This window comes from Emys orbicularis, chromosome 17, assembly GCF_028017835.1.
Source record: "Emys orbicularis isolate rEmyOrb1 chromosome 17, rEmyOrb1.hap1, whole genome shotgun sequence".
Classification (NCBI taxonomy): domain Eukaryota; kingdom Metazoa; phylum Chordata; order Testudines; family Emydidae; genus Emys; species Emys orbicularis.
Window position 1 is genome coordinate 13,310,426 of NC_088699.1, and position 21,847 is coordinate 13,332,272.

General features: G+C 42.3%; 1 protein-coding gene across 1 annotated transcript in view; it reads right to left on the minus strand.

Annotated features, from left to right (window-relative positions):
* Positions 1-19,959, minus strand: part of RABGEF1 (RAB guanine nucleotide exchange factor 1) — a 69,280-nt gene extending 49,321 nt beyond the window's left edge. Inside the window, exons 1-6 of the mRNA XM_065418513.1 lie at positions 19,903-19,959; positions 17,245-17,386; positions 6,761-6,953; positions 5,918-6,087; positions 3,360-3,538; positions 1,863-2,235 (exon numbers count right to left, since the gene is read on the minus strand). Coding sequence (XP_065274585.1) covers positions 1,863-2,235; positions 3,360-3,538; positions 5,918-6,087; positions 6,761-6,904 — 866 coding nt within the window. The 5' untranslated portion in view covers positions 6,905-6,953; positions 17,245-17,386; positions 19,903-19,959. The remainder of the gene's footprint in view (positions 1-1,862; positions 2,236-3,359; positions 3,539-5,917; positions 6,088-6,760; positions 6,954-17,244; positions 17,387-19,902) is intronic.
* Between the last annotated feature and the right edge of the window lie 1,888 nt (positions 19,960-21,847).

Genomic DNA, 21,847 nt, shown 5'->3' on the forward strand with positions numbered 1-21,847 from the left:
CAGTAGTGTAGGCACATAAATTAACAGGTCGACTTAAGGCGGCTTCCTTTGACCTACCTCTGTAGTGCAGACCAAGCCTTAGTGAAACTACCTTCGTTAGTTTCATTTGCCATTTCTAGATTGTTTTAGTTTTAGATTCTCATGCACTAGCAGGGTGTTGTTGTTTTTCCTCAGACTGAAGGGGAATCCTAACCTTTAAAAAAAGATTCAAAGACATGTTTTTATCATCTCCCTTTCCCCCTCTTCTTTCCAAAACCTAAATTCTAATCCTAAACCCGAGCACTTGACAATGTTCCTTTACAAAGATACACAAAGTCATGAGCTCCCAAGTACAGCCTTATAAAGAAGATTTACTGTAATCTCCTAAATTAAACAGTATGGGTGACGGCTAATCAATTTTTTTGTTCAGAACATGCTATTCAAAGATTCTTACTGAAATTATTGATAAACATGTTAAATGCAAGTTGCCTTCCCAAACATCTTTTTGGTCAACAAATTAGATTAATCAACCAAATGAAATGTACCATGAGGGCCTACAATTTACATTAGTATTTCCAAGATTAAATTTTGAGGCCAACCCAAGTGACTTTCTTGAAATAGTGGAGATGATCTGAGATACTCCATATTATAGTAATGTTTCCAGGATTTAAATATATTCCTACATTTTGGATAAAATTATGTATTTGAGCTTTCAAGAGAGACATTTACAAATTTCAGTATTTCAACTATTACTTTCAGGGAAGAAAGATGACCCTGGGATAGCCTCTTTCAGTCTAAAAAAAATGTGCTACAAAGACACATTAGCTGGTAATTGGAGAAATCTTTAAAGATTAATTACAAAGTCAACAATTACACTTCTTATTGCTACAAGCAGGGAGGACAACAGGGATATTCATCATGTAACTTAATTTTTTTTTTCAGGGCTTGGCTTATAAAGTCTCACCATCCAGCTTCCATTTCAGAATAATGTGGAATTATCATTGGATCTGGAAGAGTTATGTTTACAGTAATTCATGTGTTGAGTGTCCATCTTATCTTTGCTAATTGGGGCATACCAGTAGGGTTCTCCCATTTTCCAAAAGCCTTTCCAAATGACCATTTTGTATACAGCTTCTTTTTTGTAGGTGTAGTAAATATTTAGAATTTCTAATGCTGAGAACAGGCTTTTTGTGAATTGTAATTTGTCCTAAACGTATTAAAGAATGTAGCCTGAATTTGTTAGATGTTCTTTTGGTCATAAAAATGGAAATAACTGAATTATTATAATACAGATTTGTAATGCAGATTCTCAATAAAGCTAATTTTTGAAAAACTGAAATAATCACAACCAACATTAACATTAGGACATTCTTCCCTTATTTATTTAAATTACCAGGTATTTCTGAGTTGCATTGTCAATATCTTTGTACTGGAGTGGTATTTGGCTTTATAGAGTGATCAATCTAGCAGAAGTGACTAAAACCATTACACCAGCTGGTAAAATTGAAGCCACAGATGTTCTCAAATGGTGCTACCACCAGCAGCAGCCATGACTTTGCTTGAAAGTGAGTGAAAGTTGCACTGTTCACTTTTCAGACCCTGCCATTACAGAAAAGGCACCAAGCAGGTGGGCACCTTTCAGAAGGTGTCAAGTTAAGATACCTGAGCCAACAATCTTGTTTCAGGCTAGTTTTTCAAGACGTTATCATGTAACAGGTTCCCATTTGCTGAACAGCTAAGCATTAGCCAACATTTCAGCAGGTCAATTCCAGTCTATCTCAGCAGCAATGCATTTCCAGAGACATATTGCAAAAGGTAATATTAAAAGCAACTGTTGTCTAGAAAAAAGACTTTTTATGCACTTTCTGAAAAGAATAACTCACCACCAAGTAATCTTGAATTCATAGATGGGGCGCTTGCAGTAATAATGGTTTATCAGATGTTTATCACACACACCAATGCACTGATGATCCACAGTAATTCCCTTGTCTGACAGGTCTGTCACAATACAGTGCAGAAGATCGTATACATCAGCTACAGCCTCCCAGGGGCCAAAAGATACATCTACTTCACAGTGATGTTCAAACAGTTTTGTCTCGCTTTCACTTCTTTCAAAACGTAGAGAGTTGAAAAGTGGACACTCATATGGGGTGATGGGCATTTCTTCCTTGAAAACACAGATCTTCAACTTTGCAAATCTTGCTTTTCTCTGCATGGCTCTAAGCTTAGCTATTTCAATTATCCGCTCCAAGTGTTCTAAACAACAACAAAAGTAATAAACAGTGAATGTCATGTGAGGAACAGAACACAATGTTTTCATGTGGAATTTGATTACTGCATCAAAGTGGCATGAATTATTCTTAAAACAATGCCAGAGGCAACAATAGGTATACTCAAGGGTTGCTTGCAGTTAGATACAGCCTACAATAATGAAATTAGCCATATTCATATTGAGAGTTTATATATGCCTTAAATTCCAGTTAAAAACAACCTTATGATTGCAAGGTTTATGATGACTGCTTGAGCAGTATGCCCAAAGTTCAAGTTGTGAAATAACCAAAGGATCACAAGACTGAGAAAAAGACCAAACAATCTGAGTTAAGTTAGGTGTGAAGTCACATGTATGGCATTATTCTCTTCAATTCAAGACCAGTCTTATACTGGCTTATTTTTAATATAAGCCGTGTTCAGATAAGATCTCTTGGGTAATGCTATTATGTGCCTACAAGGAACAATGCAAAACACAGTAGTTTTGCTATTGTCTCAAAAAAATTGATTGTGTCGCCTGTAAGCTCTTTGAGGCAGGGGCCTGTTTATTGTATGTCCAAAAAGTATTTAGCCCATTTAGGCACAATACACCTAATAATAAATAGCTGTTGAAACATTTCCTAAAGACCTTGAACACACAACCTCTTACCCAAGGAAAGAGATGCAGGCCCTCAAGAGAACCACCAATGCAGACTCAAAGAAACAGTTTTGTTCAAGAATCTCTTCTTGCGCTTTATGGGCTTGATCCTGCTCTCATTCAAGTCTAAGGAAAAATACTCATCACTTTGAATGATGCAGGTGGAAGTGCTGCGTGGGGGCTTCAAAGATGTGAAGAGCTAGGATGTTAAACTACCCAAAAGCAAAGCCAAAAATTGAAGCTTGGAAATGGAAATTAGGAGCTTAAATACATATGAGGATCTTGGTCAAAATTACTCCAGTGAATAGGAAATAGCATCAGAGCCGCAGGACTTTCTTCCTGTCCATGAAAACCCCCTTTGCGTATTTACCTCAGAACACTTACACACTATTAGAAAGTAAACTCAGGCTTTTGAGCATTATTTATACTACACATACCAAGCTACAATATACATCGTCACTATTCTTTAATTTACCTTTGTAATATGGCATTAAGCCCAGGAAAGCTTGTCTAACTTTTTCTCCTTTAAGAGGCTGGACTTCCTCTAGATTGTCCAGCAATGGTCCTATGGAATAATATTGAGCTTCCTTGTAAACTGACCTCACCCGTTCTCTCGATGGCAGGTCACCAGATCGCAGAAAGTTAAGAACGTCTCTAAACAGAAGGGGGGGGGGATTATTATTCAATAACAAGTCTTACAATTTTTTTGGGGGGGAAAAAGAACGTAATTGTTAATCTGACATGAAATGGAGACACCATTTTACTCAGTCCAGCAATTTTCAAATTCAGAAGGTAAGAAGCAGCTCTCATTCTTATATGAACTGTGAACTCTATTTTCAAATGCACATTTTGAGTGGCATTTTTGAGCCTCCAGCTGGAAAATGTGATGTCTGTGAAGCTAGCAGTGTGGGGACCCCAGTTTAAAAACACAGCAAACAAAACATTCAGGATGCTTTAATCTCTTAAACTGAAACAGGACACAGATTATAGTCTCCCATTGACAACACAGTGATTATAATTGTATTCATTAAGTACCCGATTTTGCTGAAGAACTATGGGGGCAGATCCTTCGGCCCACTGAAAACCTCACTAACATCAAAGAGCTCCAGGTGGGCGAGTAGTGTCTGGCTGTGGAGTTGTCTTTACAGGATCAGGGCCTTCTGCAATTATTCTGACAACAGAATGAGTGTTTCATTTGAATGTGTTTAACAATGGTTTAGATCAGAATGCTTTGAAGATGGAAAAAACACTTTACAAACATTAACTAATTCATCCTATTAGCGAACATATGATGTGAAACAAAGAACACACCTGCTGCTTGGCCCTTCTTTACAATATTGCAGGAAATATATAAAGTGCTGGTTTAGGTCGATAGTGTATATCACAATTAACTCAGTTTCCAATAAGAGAGTTGCCCGCAGTAAGAAGCTCACAAATGCCAACACTTGTTTTCAAATAAACAAATCAGCTTAATCATACTAGGAAATTCTGTCTTGATATATTTTGGACTTTGTGGTGGATTAAGGAACAGCACTGATTGGCTTTGAAGAGAATTAGGTCCTCAACTGGAGAGATGAGGAACATCCCTCTGGGAAAAAGTATTTTGGAAATGAGGTTAGAATGTCCAACATATATTTCTACAAGCAAAGATCTGATTCTGAAAACACTTACTATTTGGAGTAGCGATTACTGCCAACAAGGGGAACTAAACATCAGCAGAATCATGCTCAAAATAAATAAATAATAAAAAGCAAGCTAATATCTTGTTTGAGACCTTTAGAAGGATAACAGAGCTCTGAATATAACATTGCCAGGCATCAGCAATTTAAAATAAGTTCTTCGACCCCTGCATTTCCCCCCACCTATAATATGTAAACAGGTCTTTTTAAAACAATAAAAGATTATTATGCTTTGCTTTCTCACTGGTCCAGGGAGTAGATGGTCCACGTGCAAAACAAAGATTTATCCTACTACATTTTGCAGAATTTATTTGTTGGAAAGTGAAAATCCCCAAAAGGCATAGCTTTTACCTAATCTTCAGCTTTCTGAAGTGCATTATAGTTAGAGCTGGGCCAGATTTCCAACAACAAATTCTCTTTCAGAGAAAGTCTGGCCATTTTGGATGTGGATAAATATCTGCAGGCTTGAAACAATGCTGCACATTTCATCAATATGTAGTGTTAATCTGTTCACCTGAATTTATATATACCTGAAATTCAGATATGTGAAATTCAGGCAAATAAAAATGCAGACAACAGAAAAGAGGAAAAATAAAAAAAAGGTAAAAATTTGCAATTTTATCTAAAACGACGAGATTCGGCCCCTCTAAGTATTATAGTATGATTAACAGGGTAGAATATTTTATACTGAAATCAAGCTTGTAAATGTCAAACACAATACTAGTTGTCTTTCTTAACAGCATGTTATACTCTAAACTTGGACGAATCTCTACAAATATTCCATTAAACATTTGAAAATTGTGACAACCAAAAGAGGACGTTATCAATTATCCTAGGAACATCACTGCCATGCCCTTTTTAGGGTAAAAACTACAAGATAATACCAACAAAAATCACACACACACACACAAAAAAGGCCACAATCATGTTGTTACAAGAAATGGTGTCAAATACTCAACTTTTAATGTACGAGCAACTTGGCTCCCTGGATGGAGCTATTTTGTGCGTTTGTACACACACACACACACACACACACACACACACACACACACACGCTTACTTTTGCTGAGGACCAAAACATTGTTTAGGGGTTTTTTTTGGTAAATGAGTTACAATCATTAGTTATGAAATAATAGGGGTTTTGGCACTGCAATGTACCAAGAAGTTTGACAGTTTTCTGGAAGAAGTTTTAAACACTGTAATTGTATGTTAATCACACTAGTCTTTGATAAAAGATGCAATTCAAATGGGATTGAATTAGAAGACTGCAAACGAATTCTTGCCTTTCTTAAAATTAATGTTTCCTATCACAGTAACAGTTTCAAAATTAGAGTAGTAAGGATAATGCACATACCCAAAGTAAGTTCCATCTCTGTCAATAAAATATCTGCCTTGAGCATCTGTTGGAATGTAGTGTCTTCCACTAAACATAGCAGCCAACATGGTATCTTCATAGCGTCTTAGTGTTGACAGCCTGGTAGCGAAATACATGCCTCCTACATTAAGCGGAACAACTTCTGGGAACTGGAAAAGCAATCATATCACTATTTAAAAATTATTCTGTGGTGCTTCACAAACATGTATATGACAAGATCCCTTGACCCACACAGAGGAGAATCTCTATGAAACACAGGATAAGATTACAGATCGAAGATGGCACAAAGACGCGGTCTGCGAGGAGATCAAAGTCTGAAGGTTTCACAAAGAGCGGAGGAATAGGGAGAGGGCGATCTCCTGGCACAAAGGAAGGAGGAGACTTTTCCAAGCATAAAGCCGCTGCATGAAAGGCAGTAACCCAGGAGTGAAACAAGGGATGAAGGAAGCAGTTCAGAGAAAGAAATGAGCAGGTAACAACTTTTGGCAGATATAGGTCAAGGAAGAGTTGTGCTGAGTTTAGAGGGTAAGAATTACTGATATTTATAATAGGGCAGCAAGCACTTCTTTTTCTAGTGTAGAAGACAGCAGATAAATCCTAACGTGGATGAGGGGAGGGGATGGGTTTCGAGGGTAATACGCCTGGCTATCATGCAAAAAAGGAGTTCAGTTTCATTCACCAAGCTAGTTGGCAACGGAAACTAAACTAGAAACTCTTAAGACTTCAGCATGAGGAATAATGGATTCCCTGATACTGTACAACGCAGGCTCAAATGTAAGCACCTCATCAGCTCAGATGAGAACAGTTTTACACCACCCTTACCTGCTGAGGCAGCAGAGGCAGCGAGTGCCCTGCCTGAGTTGCAGTAGGAGTGGCAGGGTCTTGGAAATCATCCTCTGCATCTGAACTCGACATGGCATCGTCCAGATTCCCACTGGCTTTGTTCTGCCCTGTGACTACCACCATCCCTCTGGCTCTTGTAACCAGGTCTGCTGGGCAGACAGCCGTGGCAATGCTAAATGAGACAAGACCCAAATTATCTGTATACTTTCCCTACCAGCTGCAGACAATCACAGGGCTGACAGAGAGACATAATTGTCCTGCTTTGTACAAATAATTTATGACACTGTTATTATTGGGAAGTGAATCATTATAAGGATGATTATTATTGTGCTGTGAGTCAAGCTCACAGATGCACATATATCTAGAGGAATGCAGTCTGTCCAGCAGTGCCAGGAAATCTCGTCAGACCCAGAGCAGGAGACCCCTGTCACTGGCTGAATAAAATGCTGATTTTCATTCGCTGCCCGATTCAGTGTCTGATTGGCTTAGTTCGTTTCAGCAGCAGAGCTGTCATTTCCCAACCGAATTCCAATTAGCTATTGGTTCACCTGCCGCTAAATTGCAATTGGCTGTTTGCAGAGTTGTGTTCTGAAAGCTGTTCTCTTATTGGTTGGACTGCGCTGTAGTAATCCTGTTATTGTTTACAATAATGTTGCAAGATGATTAAATGACTTGACATCTTTCAAAGCAGTTTTGGCTCTGCTGTGTGTTAGTGCAGTAGCTTCAGATGCTTACAGCAGGGCTTTCTGCACATTGTGCCTCACCTGAAGGCTTCTGGTGCAGTTCTACCAAGTCACGTAAAATGTTAACCCCAAAAAACGAGCTAAAAACATGTTGATTAAGTTTTTCTGTGAATTGAGTCTCACACCGTTGTGGATTTAGACCAGTGCAGCATGATGTGAATAATAAAGGCCTATCTTATGTAACAGAAAAGCGAGGCTGACTAGGTGGAAATACTGTGCTCTCTTCTGTGCAGCGTGGGGGGAATTAGTAAGGGAGGGAGCAGGGAAGTCAGAAGGCACCATTGAATCCTCCTCTTCTGCCACCATTCTCTACACTTTGTTTTCTCACTGAGTCTTTTGCTCCTATAAAAAGACTTGTGTACATACTGCAAGTGGAAAAACACCACAGCTCAAACAACTTCTTTTAGATTTCTAGCAGTGCATTAAACATATGCCTGCGTTATCCTAATATTTGTGATGGTCTCACTTAAGTTTGTAGCTGGTTTTACATTGTTATTACTCGGGCCGGATACTGGTATTTTGTCATGAATGGGACTGCTCAAAGACGCAAGCTTCACTCCAAGATTAGGACCTTTGTTTACAGGTCTTATCTTTCTCTCACGTTGGCATTCTAGCCTCATTTCCAACACATCCACAGGGTGTCGTCATCCCTCCAGCCTGGGGACTGAATTCCCTTCAAAGCCCACCACCACTGCTCCTCAGTCTGTCAGAAAGTAAAGTACAGAAACTCAGCAGGTTTTAGTATAACCAACCTGTGAACTGTATTATTAAACAGTTTTTATTTCCATTTCAGAGGAAGACAGGCTACCAGTAGCCTCTCCCACAACAATTCAGCTCTTCAGAATAAGCTACCATCTGCTTCCACCCCCACATTCCTACCCTTTCTGGTTGGGGGAGCATGAGTTCCTGGAGTCTTTTCTCCATTCTCGGATCCCGTCTGCAATAGTCCTTCAGCACCTAGCACTTCACGGGTCTCTTGTTTTTAAGCTTCTACATTAACAGTAATCTGCTTCCTTATCCAATGTCACTTATTTATCAAAGCCAGCCTGCTCACAGGTAACAGATACCAGCACGGAGTTATTTAAAAAAATAAATAGTAATAATAAATATGACCAAATCATTTATCTGAAGGGGAGTGAGAGAATGGACTTTACCCTCTCCCGCCTGACCAAAAACAACCCTAATTTTGGACCAGCTATCTCTGATGGTCTCCACATATGTCTACAGTAGCCTTTAAAAACAAAAACAAAAAAAACAACCTGCCATCATTAGCACCGCCAGCGTCAGATACGCCAGCGCTCTCAACTTAGCTATGTACTACAATACCTATATGGCCCCCATTATCAAAGAATCTGAGCACTTCACAATCTTTACTGTGTGTATCCTCATGACACCCCTGTGAGGTAGGGCAGTGCTATTGTCCCGATTTTACAGAGAGGGAACTGAGGCTCAGAGAGGCTAAGTGACTTGCCCAACATCACAGAGGGAGTCTGTGGCAGAACAGATAATTGAAGCTAGGTTTCCCAAGTTAGCATCTGTCACGGGCAATGCTCTGGAACTGCTCCATATGAAGCCAGTCAGGACTCTGGGGGAGCCTCCTCTCTGTGAGCATACTGTCTCCAGGGCAAGAAGCTTACACAGCTTCGACCTTCCTGGGTCTGACCTCGGAGCATTCAGCATCCCCTTCTCAACACCGTGCGCTTCCCACAGCGAGTCCGCACAGGCAGGGGTCCTGGGGAAGCCAGTGGGCCCTCTACTCCAACTCTGCAGTCAGACATGACTCTCAGCCAGCCAGTAAAACAGAAGGTTTATTAGACGACAGGAACACAGTCCAAAACAGAGCTTGTAGGTACAGGAAACAGGACTCCTAAGTCAGGTCCATCTTGGGGGCAAGGAGGCCAGGCCCCGGGTCTGGGCTTCCCTCTCTTTCCCCAGCCAGCTCCAAACTGAAACCCCCTCCAGCCCCTCCTCTGGCCTTTGTCTCTTTCCCAGGCCAGGAGGCCACCTGATCTCTTTGTTCTCCAATACCTTCAGTTGGCACCTTTGCAGGGGAGGGGCCCAGGCCATCAGTTGCCAGGAGACAGGGTGTCAGCCATTCTCTGTGCAGACAGCATCACACTGGCCCTCTAAGGCTCTGCAACAATCACACACCCTTATCCCACCACCTACATACTTGATACTTAAGACATGCATAGGGGAAACTGAGGCACCCACAAAGTATTCAGAGAAAACATTAAGAACATTCCCACTTCGTCACAGCATCCTAACCGTTGAAACATTATTTCTGTATGAGCGTTTTAACCACCATCTAATGGTTACTTAGTAGGCTATGTGAAGTGAGTTTGGTGGTCTGACTCCTGATCCCAGTGGGATCCCATCAGACACTATAGTGATGGACACAGCATAAGAACCCACAGAGAATAGAATTTAAACATTACCAAAAAAAAAATTCACCAAAACTAGCAACCTTGTTGGCAGTCTCAGCCTTGTTGTAGTCGTGCTGGTCCGAGGATATTAGAGAGACAAGGTGGGTGAGGGAATATCTTTTACTGGGCCAACTAGTGCCAGTGAATGAAACAAGCTTTTGAGCTTACGCAAAGCTCTTCTTCAGGTCTGGGAAAGGTATTCGGAGCGTCCCAGCTAAATACAAGGGTGGAACAAATAATGCGTTAGCATGTTGCAAGAGACTATTCAAGGTACAGTGGGCAGTTAACATTGGCGACTAATTATTTAATGGACATAGATACTGAACTACCTTCCAGAGGCGAGTCTATACATCCAGCTCAGGTTTGAGGGATGCTGAGGGTAGAAAAACTCCCCTTGCTGCCTCCCCTGCTGTATCTGTCCTGCAGCTGGAGAACCGCAGTCTCCATGGGCTGTCAGTCCAACACCTTTCACTCGCACCAGCTTCCATTAATCCCCAATCCCCTAAAAAAGGTATTTTTAAAAAGACTGAACAAAAATGAAAGCATGGCTTATAATAGCAACAGCCACCTCAGTGTCTTTCCGACAGAAACTGCAATAGATGCAAACAATCAAAATAAGTGTTTCATGAAGCAAGCAACTTTTCTTCTGAAAAGGAAACAATTTAATTTTTCTGCTAGTTGATGTACTGAAAGCAGAATGGACCCCCCCAACCAGCCCCAAAATAAAAATATTTAATTATTCATGATGGGAAATCAGACCTACCGGAAGACTGTATTTTCCATTAATAAACCTCTCAACTTTTAGCTTTGGAATAGCACTTGGTGCTAAAGATTTGTTTACTTGAATGCTCCAGCTATATTAACTACGAAGAATTCCCTTCTCTACTACTCCAAAAGCAACAGGCACAGAATACTTTGCATGTGCACACCACTGGGGATATTAACCACTCTCCCAATTCACTTTTAGCATGAAAGGAGGGGTAAAATACCTTAAAAAGTCACTTAGCTACTATATTTTCATATTCCACTGTTTGTAGCCTCTTCTCTTGAAAATAGAATATTTTCCCTCATCAGATTTCTCTAAGCACTGCTTGATACTTACCACCAGTATTTTATCTGATGTTGAAATTAACAAGGTCATTTCTTGCCTAAAGACTACACATATTTTAACATGTTTATAGGAAAAACTGTCAGTATTTCTTTCCCATAGGCAGGAAATATACAGTACTGAAGATAGATTACAATCACTCTGCATATTACAAAAAGATACACAACTTATTTTAAAGAGTATAGCAGAAAGGTTTATAACAAGTGTCTTATGTTAGTGGAATTTGTTTTACATCAAAAGGGACAACGGGAACAGAGTTAACTCCACACTCACCACGAGTGCCAGGGAAAGTTTCATCCGTTGGAGCCACGAAATGGGCAAGATGATTTAGTAGAAGATCTCAGAACAAACCAAATGTAGCATCCTCAATGAAAGTTCTGTGAAAGCTAAAGCAATGGAGCAGATGCCCTTTTTGTAATGAAGATTGCTAAAAGCAGCCCTATACCCTACATCAATATTGAACATTCAGATGATTTTGCCTAATGGAGCGTATCAGTTTTAAACATAGATCAGATTTGGGACCCTAAAACATTGTGTTTGCTCTCTGCAGCTCAAACACTGCAAATGTAAAAGAAGAAATCATGGTAGAGGCTCCATTGGGAGATTTGGGATTTGTAACATTCAGGAGCTGAAATTACTGTGATTTATATCCTGTGCCTACTGAGAGTCCTGCAACAAAAGATGGCAAAGTAATAAGAGGAACCCTTTCCTTGGAGAACAGCTCCCTCAGAGGACTTGTAATCGGGCACTATCCTCAGCCTCTAGTCTTTTATCCAGAGCCAATTTATTCTGATTGGTTTTCATGTCTTTGGCAAATTGGTCTTCAAAGTCTCTCTTATCCCTTCCAATTTCCATTTTACATTTTACCTGCGATAGTCTATGCTCCTTCCTATTGGCTTTCCATTATCTGAAGGGTAACTGTTGGACTTGAGTAACCTCTTGAACCTTATAGCTAGAATGGCTAAGTGGCATCTTTGCCTTCCAGCTTCCTTTTTTGTTTAGGGCTAGGCATTCCTTTTGGAACTCTGCAAAGATATCGTAGCCTCCATGCTAGGGCCTTTTTCAATAGTTTCCGCTTTAAAAAAAACTATTTTCTCAAGTTTAGTGTCACTGTTTTATGATTCCTCGTCCAAGGATGATGAACTATATTGCGGTCACTATTATCTAGTGGCTAGAGATAATTCTTGACACCACCTGAGAGAAACACATTACTCTGAGGCACTAGTGAGCAGACTAAAGAACTACATTCAGCTTCCAGCACTGAGGTGCCATGTGACCCTCTGGGCTGCTCCACTCGGTCAACACATGGAGCAAAGCATCATAACAACCTGTGATTTTACTTGTTGAAGTTTAACAATATCTTCACTTGGATTCAAAATATTTTGCCTCAGTAAACACAGGACAAATTGGCTCTGCAGCACAGAGGCAAAGTATTATGAAGTCACTCAAGGATCAAGAGTGATCTGGACAATTGGACATAGACTAGTAGAAACAGAGGCAGTTAGTCATCTAATATCCTGTTACCTCTCCTGGAGCTTGGAAAAAAGACGTGTTGGCCTGGGCTGTGAAGGTGGACAAAGGGGAAGCATCAATCGTGGTATAGAATAGGTTAATAACAAGCCGGGAAACTGCAAACTAGAGGAATCAGCAGAATGTGAGAGATGGCGAGCAAAGGATCCTATATTTCTGCTAGAAATGCTGCTATTCCCTTACTACTGCATTTTGATGTAAAGAGAGGTCTCTATGTTTGCAGGGCTGTGGGTGTGTCTGACTACACAATATCATCCCAACAAACAAAATGTACTCCTTTAGATTTTATACAGCTCTGCATCACTTCAAATTCCGTCTTTCAAGCTGCTATAAAACCACCATTACAGAGGGAACTTTTGCACAAGCAAATCTGATGCTTCAACAATATTTCTTGATTAAACAGATGCCTCTGAAGGGCTGCTTCATATCAAAGGCAACAAGCAGAAAGGTCATAAAACAGCAGCTGAAGAGGTGATATTTAAAACAGCGTTTATAGATTACATTAGACATACACGCATATAGAAAACTTTACTAAATCTGCTTAACACACTAGGGTCTCACATTCTGTTGGTTCTATGAACTAAGCTCACGGCACGTGCCAGAGGACACCTGCATCCCTCAATTCTCCCCCACAAGCTCTCTGTGCCCCACCTTACCACCTCCCTCTAGTTTAGGGACACCCTGCCAGGAGCTCTGTGTCCCCCCCCCCATCCCCTATTCTCCCCATCACAGCAGGGACTACATGCCCCCCATACCACTATCCCCCATTTTCCCCATGCCAGCAGTTCTAGAGCCCCCCCGTTTCATCTTTCCCCCATCCCAGGGGCTTATGTGTTCCCCCATTTTCACCCTACCGCCTTCCTCTCTTTTCTCCAGGTGTCAAACTTTCAAATTCTATTGGGAGGATGGACAGACTTGAAATGGGGTATAGTTTTGCCTGAAGGTGTAATGGCTGACATCAGCCAGTTGTTTATAGACAATTACAGAACTGGTTGAACCTGATACGTGGACTAACCAGATGCCGGAGGCGCCGTGTGTCCCCCATTTTCTCCTTCCAGTTTTCTGAATTTACCCAAAATCAAAGGATTATATCCATCAATGCCTAGAACATTCCCTTCAATTTTGGAAGTGATCAGATAAAACAGAAATGCTGAGGAGTGGAGTATAAGACCTCACAAGCCTAGTTATGCGTGTTGTCAGGCCTGGTCTACACTACAGAATTAGGTCAATACAAGGTGGCTTACTAATCATGACCTAATCATGACAGTGTCTACACTAGAATGCTGCTTCCGCCAAAGTAAGTCCCCCATTACACTGACATAGTAACTCCACCTCCACAAGAGGCCTAATGCTTTTGTCAATGTAGTGAGGGTGACACAGTGTTTGTATAGACGCTATGTTACTTACACTGCCCATTGGCTGTCGGCCCCAAGTGGGGCTGACAGCTGGAGCTCTCCCCCCCTGCCCCGGCACCGACAGCCCAAGCTGCCAGCCGGGCGCAGACTCACAGTTGCCTCTCCCACCCCCCAAGGCTGCTGGGCTCCAGCTGTCAGTGTCCCACAATGCCCCACTTCAGTGGGTGGCAGAGCTCTTGATGAGAACACACACCACTGACAGAAGGACCAAGTGTGGACGTGAGCCACCGCTTTAATTACTGCGGGGGCTGTATGTCAACTTAACTTTGTAGTGTAGACAAGCCCGCAGAATGCCTAAAGCCCAGGCCACGCTGAGTACATCAGGCCTTTGCTCAAGTTCCTCCTCTGGCTCCCAGAAAGCTTCCAATGCCAGTTTAAGGCCTTGCTCATAATTTTCAAAGCAATTAACAGATTAAGCCCAAGTTACTGCAAAAACAGAATTTCAATCTATTAACCATTCTGGGCTGTCCTAGCTATTTTGGGGCCCTACACAGCCCCCACTGTGGGGGGGGTGGCGGGGCAGGCCTCTGTGTGGGGGAAGGGCTGGCCCCAGGCCTCCGCAGGGGGCGGGTGGCTGGCTTGGAGGACAGGGGGGAACCACCCCCCAGCATTCACCGGCGGCGCAGCCAGGGCCGGGTCGCTGCACTTCCCGCCACCGGTGAGTGCAGGCCTGGCCCTGCTTCAGTCCTCAGGGGAGTGGGGGGTGGGAAGAGGCGGGGGCTTTGGGGAAGGGGTGGAGTGGGGGCGGGAAGAGGTGGGGCTGGGGCGAAGCTGGGGCGGAGGCCCTGGGGAAGAGGCGGACGCAGCTGCATACTTTGCGTATGGGTAAGGACGGCCCTGGAACCACTGCAACAACTGCGCTCCTCTGGAACATTGTGTTTTGGACTTCATGGTCTGCAATGTGAGAGCTGGGGACAAGCCATTCTCTACCGAGGGGATACAACTATGCAACAATCTTCCAGAGGAGATCAAGTGAATCCAGAGTCTGACCATCTTCAGGAAACATTACAAAATGTTCTTTTTTTTTTTTTTATTAAATGATTTTGCCCCACAAGTGAAACTCACAATTCAGACACCACATTGATTCCCAAATTCTGATGAACCCTCCACCCCCACAAAAAAGCCCCTTACTCCTAAGAGAATTTTGACCCTTGAAAGGGAGAAATGAATCCATGAAGTCCACTTGGGACTTCACTGTTGAGCACTACAAGGCACTGTTGCCTAATGGATGGAGCACTAGCCTGGGAGTCAGGAGACCTGGTTCTATTCCTGGCTCTGCCATTGGCCAGCTAAGTGACCTTGAGCACATCATCATACCGCTCTATGCCTCTGTTTTGTCTCTGTTTGCTCCATCTGCAAAATGAGGATAATGATATTGACCTGTTTTGTACAGTGCTCCAAGATGTATAAATGAAAAATGATAAATAAGGGCTAGTGGTATTATTATTGCTATTGATCTTACATGGAAGGTGCTCAGATACTCAGGAGATGGGCAGAAGAATAAAACTCTAAAAAAGACTATTTCCATCGCTGGCAGAGTTATACAGACAGACCCTGCAAAGACAAATTAGACTCCATTTCCTTGGCAGTGGTGTTTAGCTGATCAGACTACACAATTTTTTAAAAATCTTTTTTACTAAGACGATCCAACCTCAGTTACACAGAGCATATGGCCTCTGAGAATAGAAAATGGGTTTGTTGCTTTATCAGATTGTAGCGTCTTTCTTGGTCTGATAAACAGGACCGGCCTAGAGACCATGCCGCATATTACTCATATGCACAATAAGAAACATCTGCGCTGCAAATGGTAGAAATGGGCGCTGACTGTAATTAGGAAAACATCCTAGAACTACAAAGATGATGAGTTTTCATTACATAACCCTCTTTTCATCACAATATAAAATGCACAGCCAAATATATGAAGGTAGAATGACTTGCCTTTGGCAATTATTTTAAATCTTGTTATGAAATAAAGACCTATTTTTAATCTAATACAACCGATACTCAAAAGTTATGTGCACTGCACACACCCCAAATGCACAAGAGTGTTCAAGCTAAAAAGAATTTTGGTAGCGACTCCTTCAATGATAATTTCTTCACATGCCTAACACTGCACAGTGGCTTGCAAGAGCCTTCAGCTACATGGTTACATTTTGCACAGTGCCACACAAGGATTTTCAATCTTATTTACATGTAATGTATTATTTATAACACTGCCATTTGAAAGCCAGTGCTTTGGCTGCTATATTCCCAGTTCTTATCTCACAGAAGCTGAGATAATAAGGTACAGTTATTACTGATAACCGCTAATTATCCACATTTCTCAGGGGACTCCCAAAACTTTCAGATCACTGGAGTCTGTTTTGAATTAACAAAATTCAGATTCTATATGAATGTCAGATTCAGGGAGACAGAATGGATTTTGGATAATCATGGAATATCATAATTTGTGAAGTACCAATAGCGACAAAAGCTCATTAAAAATTCCCCTCTTTCCAATAAAGTAAGGCTTTGAGAAGGAGAAATTATTGCGAGTGTTTCTCTGCTACTTCCCTACTGCATCTCCAAAGGCCTTTAATCAACTTTTATCATTCAAACTTTAGAAGAAAAAATGTTAGAAAGAGAAAGATAAAAGTATGCTTCTATCCAGACATATAATAGCAATCCAACAGTGACAGTCCATCAATCTATTATTTAAGGATCAATTTTCACTAGTTGTCAGTCAAAGGAAAATTGGCAGAACCTATCCCAGTTGATTCTAATCAGGTAAATACTGATATTACCTTAGTCCTTGTCACTTATAGGATTACTCACAGCGATAACATTCAGACTTTGAACCCAATTTTGAAACTTGGGCACCTATGTTTGGGAGTCTAGTTCTATGTTTATTTCCATTTTATCTCTAAAATGAGTATTTAATATGCCTCCACAGCATCCTGTTACACTGCTCAGTTGTGGAATTTGGTGTTCTCATTTAGGCACCCAAGTTTGAAAACCTTGGCTACAAAACTAGCATTTCCATTCGAACTTTCCAGCAATACAATTGCCTCTATAGTGAAGCTCAGTATACATCATCAGAGCCCAAGAACAAGGATTTGTAATAACATTTATTTTGTCTTTTTAAATGGGTGAACAGATTGATTTTGTTAGTAAGATGTTTCAGTCATTAGTGAAAGAAGATGAATACTCAAATAAATGATCAGAAGAAAAAAATTAAAATGATGTTCTTATTTTGTTTAACCTGCGTTTTGATGTTCATTTATAGGCAGCTGAAGTTACTGTCTAAAGCTGCTTCATTTCCTGCTCACCCTCAGACATCCCTGCATGCAATGGACTAGTGACATCACTATCACTGTTGACCAGCACTGGAACAAGAAGTCTGCCTAAAAGAAAAAAGATAAGCAAATCTTTCTGAATTGGTGGTTACACTTTCTGATTCTCAGGCACTAAGCCAATGCTCTCGCGTTTGGGTTCATAGCCGTGCAGGGGAATAAGTAATTCGCTCCCAAACTCCTCCTCCCTTCATAAAATCCTGCTTTAATAGTTTAACTGAAAAATATTTTCATTATTTCAAAAAAGTATGTTCACATTAGGTTTGTAAATCACCCTTTTTTTAACATAAAAAAACAACAACAGATTTTGGACCGAAATTAAGTAGCTGGTGCCCTTTTAATTTTTCAAGTACATCATACTAAGGCCAAATCTAGTAAAGAAAATTAATGGAGACACTTCATTAATAAGATGTATCATTGTTCTAAATTAGGCATCAGATACCTTAGTCTCTTCTAATTAATCCAATTATAAAGAACATCCTCCCAATTTACAAACTGCTGTTCCATTTAGTGGACAAGATTACTTCCCCATAACTTGTTAGCTGACATTTTCCTCCTAGATATGGGTTTTTTCTAATCTCAGAGTTATTGAATGAGCCTGTCTTGCTAGTTTTGTTTAATTCTCTAGGGAAGACAACATTCCTAGTACTGTCTCACCTTCTATTATTACCCAGATTAAAGGAGAAGTATGTGTAGTGTTTCATGCAACCGCTATCACAACTGCTGTTTTCTCAGCTCTTTTCAGATTGGTTTAAATAACTGCTTCTGAGTCAGAGCACTCCTGAGGTGTGGTGTCAGTGAAGTTATGTACATGAAAAATGATATAATAAACAGGGTAGAATCCAGTATCATTTGTGAAGTTAACCCAAGGGAGCAGTTAGCCTGTTCATTTTACAACCCTATTTCCAGAGCACTGCTATTCAAACGTAAAAAAGTATTCTGCACTGAATTTTAAGAGGATTTAGTAGATTTCAAGGGAACCTTGGTTTTTGCAGGGACAGAACTCTGTGCATGGCTGAACAGCAGCCTACTGGAAGATCAGGAGTAACTTTTGAAATGAGTCCCCTATAGTCAAGGGTTTGTGTGTACTGAGCAGAGAAGAGAAATTGGAGAAGAAGAGTTATCATAGTCTGAGAAAGCAAAGCTACCCCCAAATAAGTGAGAATATTCTCAAAACAGCCAAGGAACCCCTGAGATGTGGTAAGCAGAATGCTACAAATCAGTTTAACATGTCAGTAATATAACTGATTGTAAATGTAAAGGCCGGGGTACATGAGACATGCTTAGCGAAAGACAAAAGGGTATCCTGCACACATACCATGAATTAATTCTGTCTGGTTGGACCAGGCGGAACAGTTTAAAACAAAGATATACTGTGTAAGTGGATATGACTGGAAGCAGCATCACCAGCAGTAACCTCCCTAAGTGGGAAATTGCATTGAGAAGTAGAGATTATCCAAACTAACCAGAGAATGCCAGAGAACAGATGAAGTCTGCCCGTGTGTATTTCCCATTCTGTATTTGTTTACAGAAACAATAACTAACACCAGAAGCCTGAACATTGTCCCCTTCCACAGCTCTCGCTACAAAACTATTTTTTTCACCTGACAGATTGACACTTACAATCTTTAGGAGCAGCACTGTTCGTAAAAGTCAGGAATGGGCGAGTGTACTGTGACAGCCATGCTTATGCCACCTGGTGGCAATAGTCCAAAGTAACCTATTTTTTGTTTGTTTGTAAGACACCTGTTACAGCTCTAACAGGCCTTTCCAGGGAGTGTTTCCCACTTGCCAGGCAGCAATTTTAAGGCAGTTTTGGGAGTAATGGTCTCAGCTGAAGGATTTTGGTCTGTGTTTCAATTAGACCTTTCAAATAGAGTTTCAATTTTGATTTTGTCAGACCCGATTGCAACTTTCCTCACTGAGATGCTTGGGGGTGACAGCTTTTTAAGAAGCAAAATAAACAGCTACCTGCCACAACTACATCCATCATCACATTGGGGCTACCTTTTTTTTTTTTCTTTTTAAGCAATTAGAAAAGCACTACTAGATCTACCCATCTGGCTGCAGGTATCACACTATCACGAGGTAGAAAACATCCCTGGTAAATGACTCGGATTACATCCAGGTGGAGAAAGGCACTCACTGCAGCACAGGACACCCCCCCCAAGTATATGCAGGTGAATAGTGACCCTTACGCAGTGGGGCTGCAGCTATACAGGCTTTGGGGAGGGGAGGGGAGGGGAGACTCTGCACAGATCTCCCACATTTCAGGAGCCCAGCTAGAAACACCCCCCTAGGGCTGGAGCAATAACCAGTGATGGGCATTTGCTGTCCACTCGTCCCGGGTGCTCGGCTGGCCCGGCCCCGGGCTAACCGCCCGCCCAGCCCCTCACGTCTGAGTCTGCCACAGCCCCTTGTGGGGGAGGCCGGGGGGTGGGCACACGGGCCCCGGCTGGGCGGAGACGGGCTGTGGCCTCTTCTCCCCTCCTGGGCAGAGCCCAGCGGGAGCCGGGGGTGCCCCTCACCCCCCAACGGACGGGGCTGCCGCGTGCCCTCCCCCTCACCTGCGGTAGCGGCTCCCCAGCTGCGGAGGCCGTCGAAGGGATGCGCAGCCCCGCCCTGGATGAGCCACAGGCCCCGCCTCTTGCCCCTCGCGCTACGTGCCGCGTCACGCGCTCCTCCGACCGGCCGAACGAGGGCCCGGACGAAGGGCAGGACCGGAGGAGGGGGCGTGGCCTGTCCCCTGATGGGCGGGGCTGGTGGCGGGCAGAGGATCCCGGCCCCACGGCAGCCCCCTTCCTTCCCCTGGAAAGGGGGGCAGGGGCTCACGCCCCATCGCTCACTTGCCTTTTTACACGTGTGGGTGGGACGGGGGGGAAGGGTTGTGCTGCAGAGCGCGGTGATGGGAGGTGTCGCCCCCAGGCACCACGGAGGGAAATAAAGCAACAGAAAACCCGGGCACAGCGAGGGAGCGAGCCCTAAAACGGTGCTGCAGAAACAGAGCTATGGTACCACCCCCGCCGGGCAGGTACCTGCAGAATACATCTTAAAAAGCAGCACCTGCACTTTACTTTGCCTTACCTGCCAGGGTGTTGACCAGTGGCTATTTACACCTGTTACCCACCCTCCCTATTTTCCATATTTGCTAGCAGTTAGTGCCTGGATAAAGCGTTTAAACACACACACAGTGTCTACTTACATTTTCTTAGCCATGATTACATTTGCATGATAAACTGGACATGAAAATATGATTTCATATAGTCCTTTTCAAAGTCACCCTATTTGAAGAGGCATCTGAAAGTAACATGAAGTAATGGCAGCACAACTAAGACAACAAACGGAAGATCCTTATTTACAGCTTTGAACATTTTAATTTGACACTGACGGATGATGCGCACTGGGCTAAAGGCTGCAACTACCCCTTCTTTTTAAAGAATGTAATCTGAAGTCCAGACAAATCATAGGTGACAGTTTCTCTTCAGTAGTTCTCTGCCAATGTGCCTTAAAAAGTAGGGTTGAGAGAGGGTAGATTGAGTTGGCATTGCTCATAAATCCATGGTACGCTCCTATCTTGATATAAATCCATGGTATGCCCACATCTCGAATACTGCATGCAGATGTGGTCACCCCATCTCAAAAAAGATATATTAGAATTGGAAAAGGTTCAGAAAAAGGCCCCAAAAATGATTAGGGGTATGGAACGGCTGCCATAGGAGGAGATTAATAAAACTGGGACTTTTCAGCTTGGAAAAGAGATGACTAAAAGGGGAGATGATAGAGGTCTATACAATCATGACTGATGTGGAGAAAGTATTATTTACTCCTCATAATACAAGAACTAGGGGTCACCAAATGAAATTAATATGCAGCTGGTTTAAAACAAATGAAAGGAAGTATTTTTTCCACTCAACACACAGTCAACCTGTGGAACTCCTTGCCAGAGGATGTTGTGAAGGCCAAGACAATAACAGGGTTCAAAAAAGAACTAGATAAGTTCATGGAGGATAGGTCCATCAATGGCTATTAGCCAGGATGGGCAGGGATAGTGTCCCTGGCCTCTGTTTGCCAGAAGCTAGGAATGGGCGACAGGGGATGGATAACTTGATGATTACTGTTCATTCCCTCTGGGGCACCTGGCATTGGCCACTGTCAGAAGACAGGATACTAGGCTAGATGGACCTTTGGTCTGACCCAGTATGGCCGTTCTTATGCTCATTAGCACCAACGGTGGTGATGCATTTTGTGCTGTGACCACCTGTCCACTTGGAACCTGCATAGGCTGAAACCACCAACTCAAACAGGACACCAAAAAGGCAGCAGATGGGAACAATGGCCATCCAGTCTCCACCCCAATACTTAACAGCCCCATGTCCAGAAAGAGAAGGTGAAAGACCTTTACATATGACAGTTATACGCAGGCATGTAAATGATCACTTGCAATAAGTACAATATTTACAAGTCAAATGGGGACATCATCTTTTGTGTAAGAGCCTTTTCAAATAGCCATCA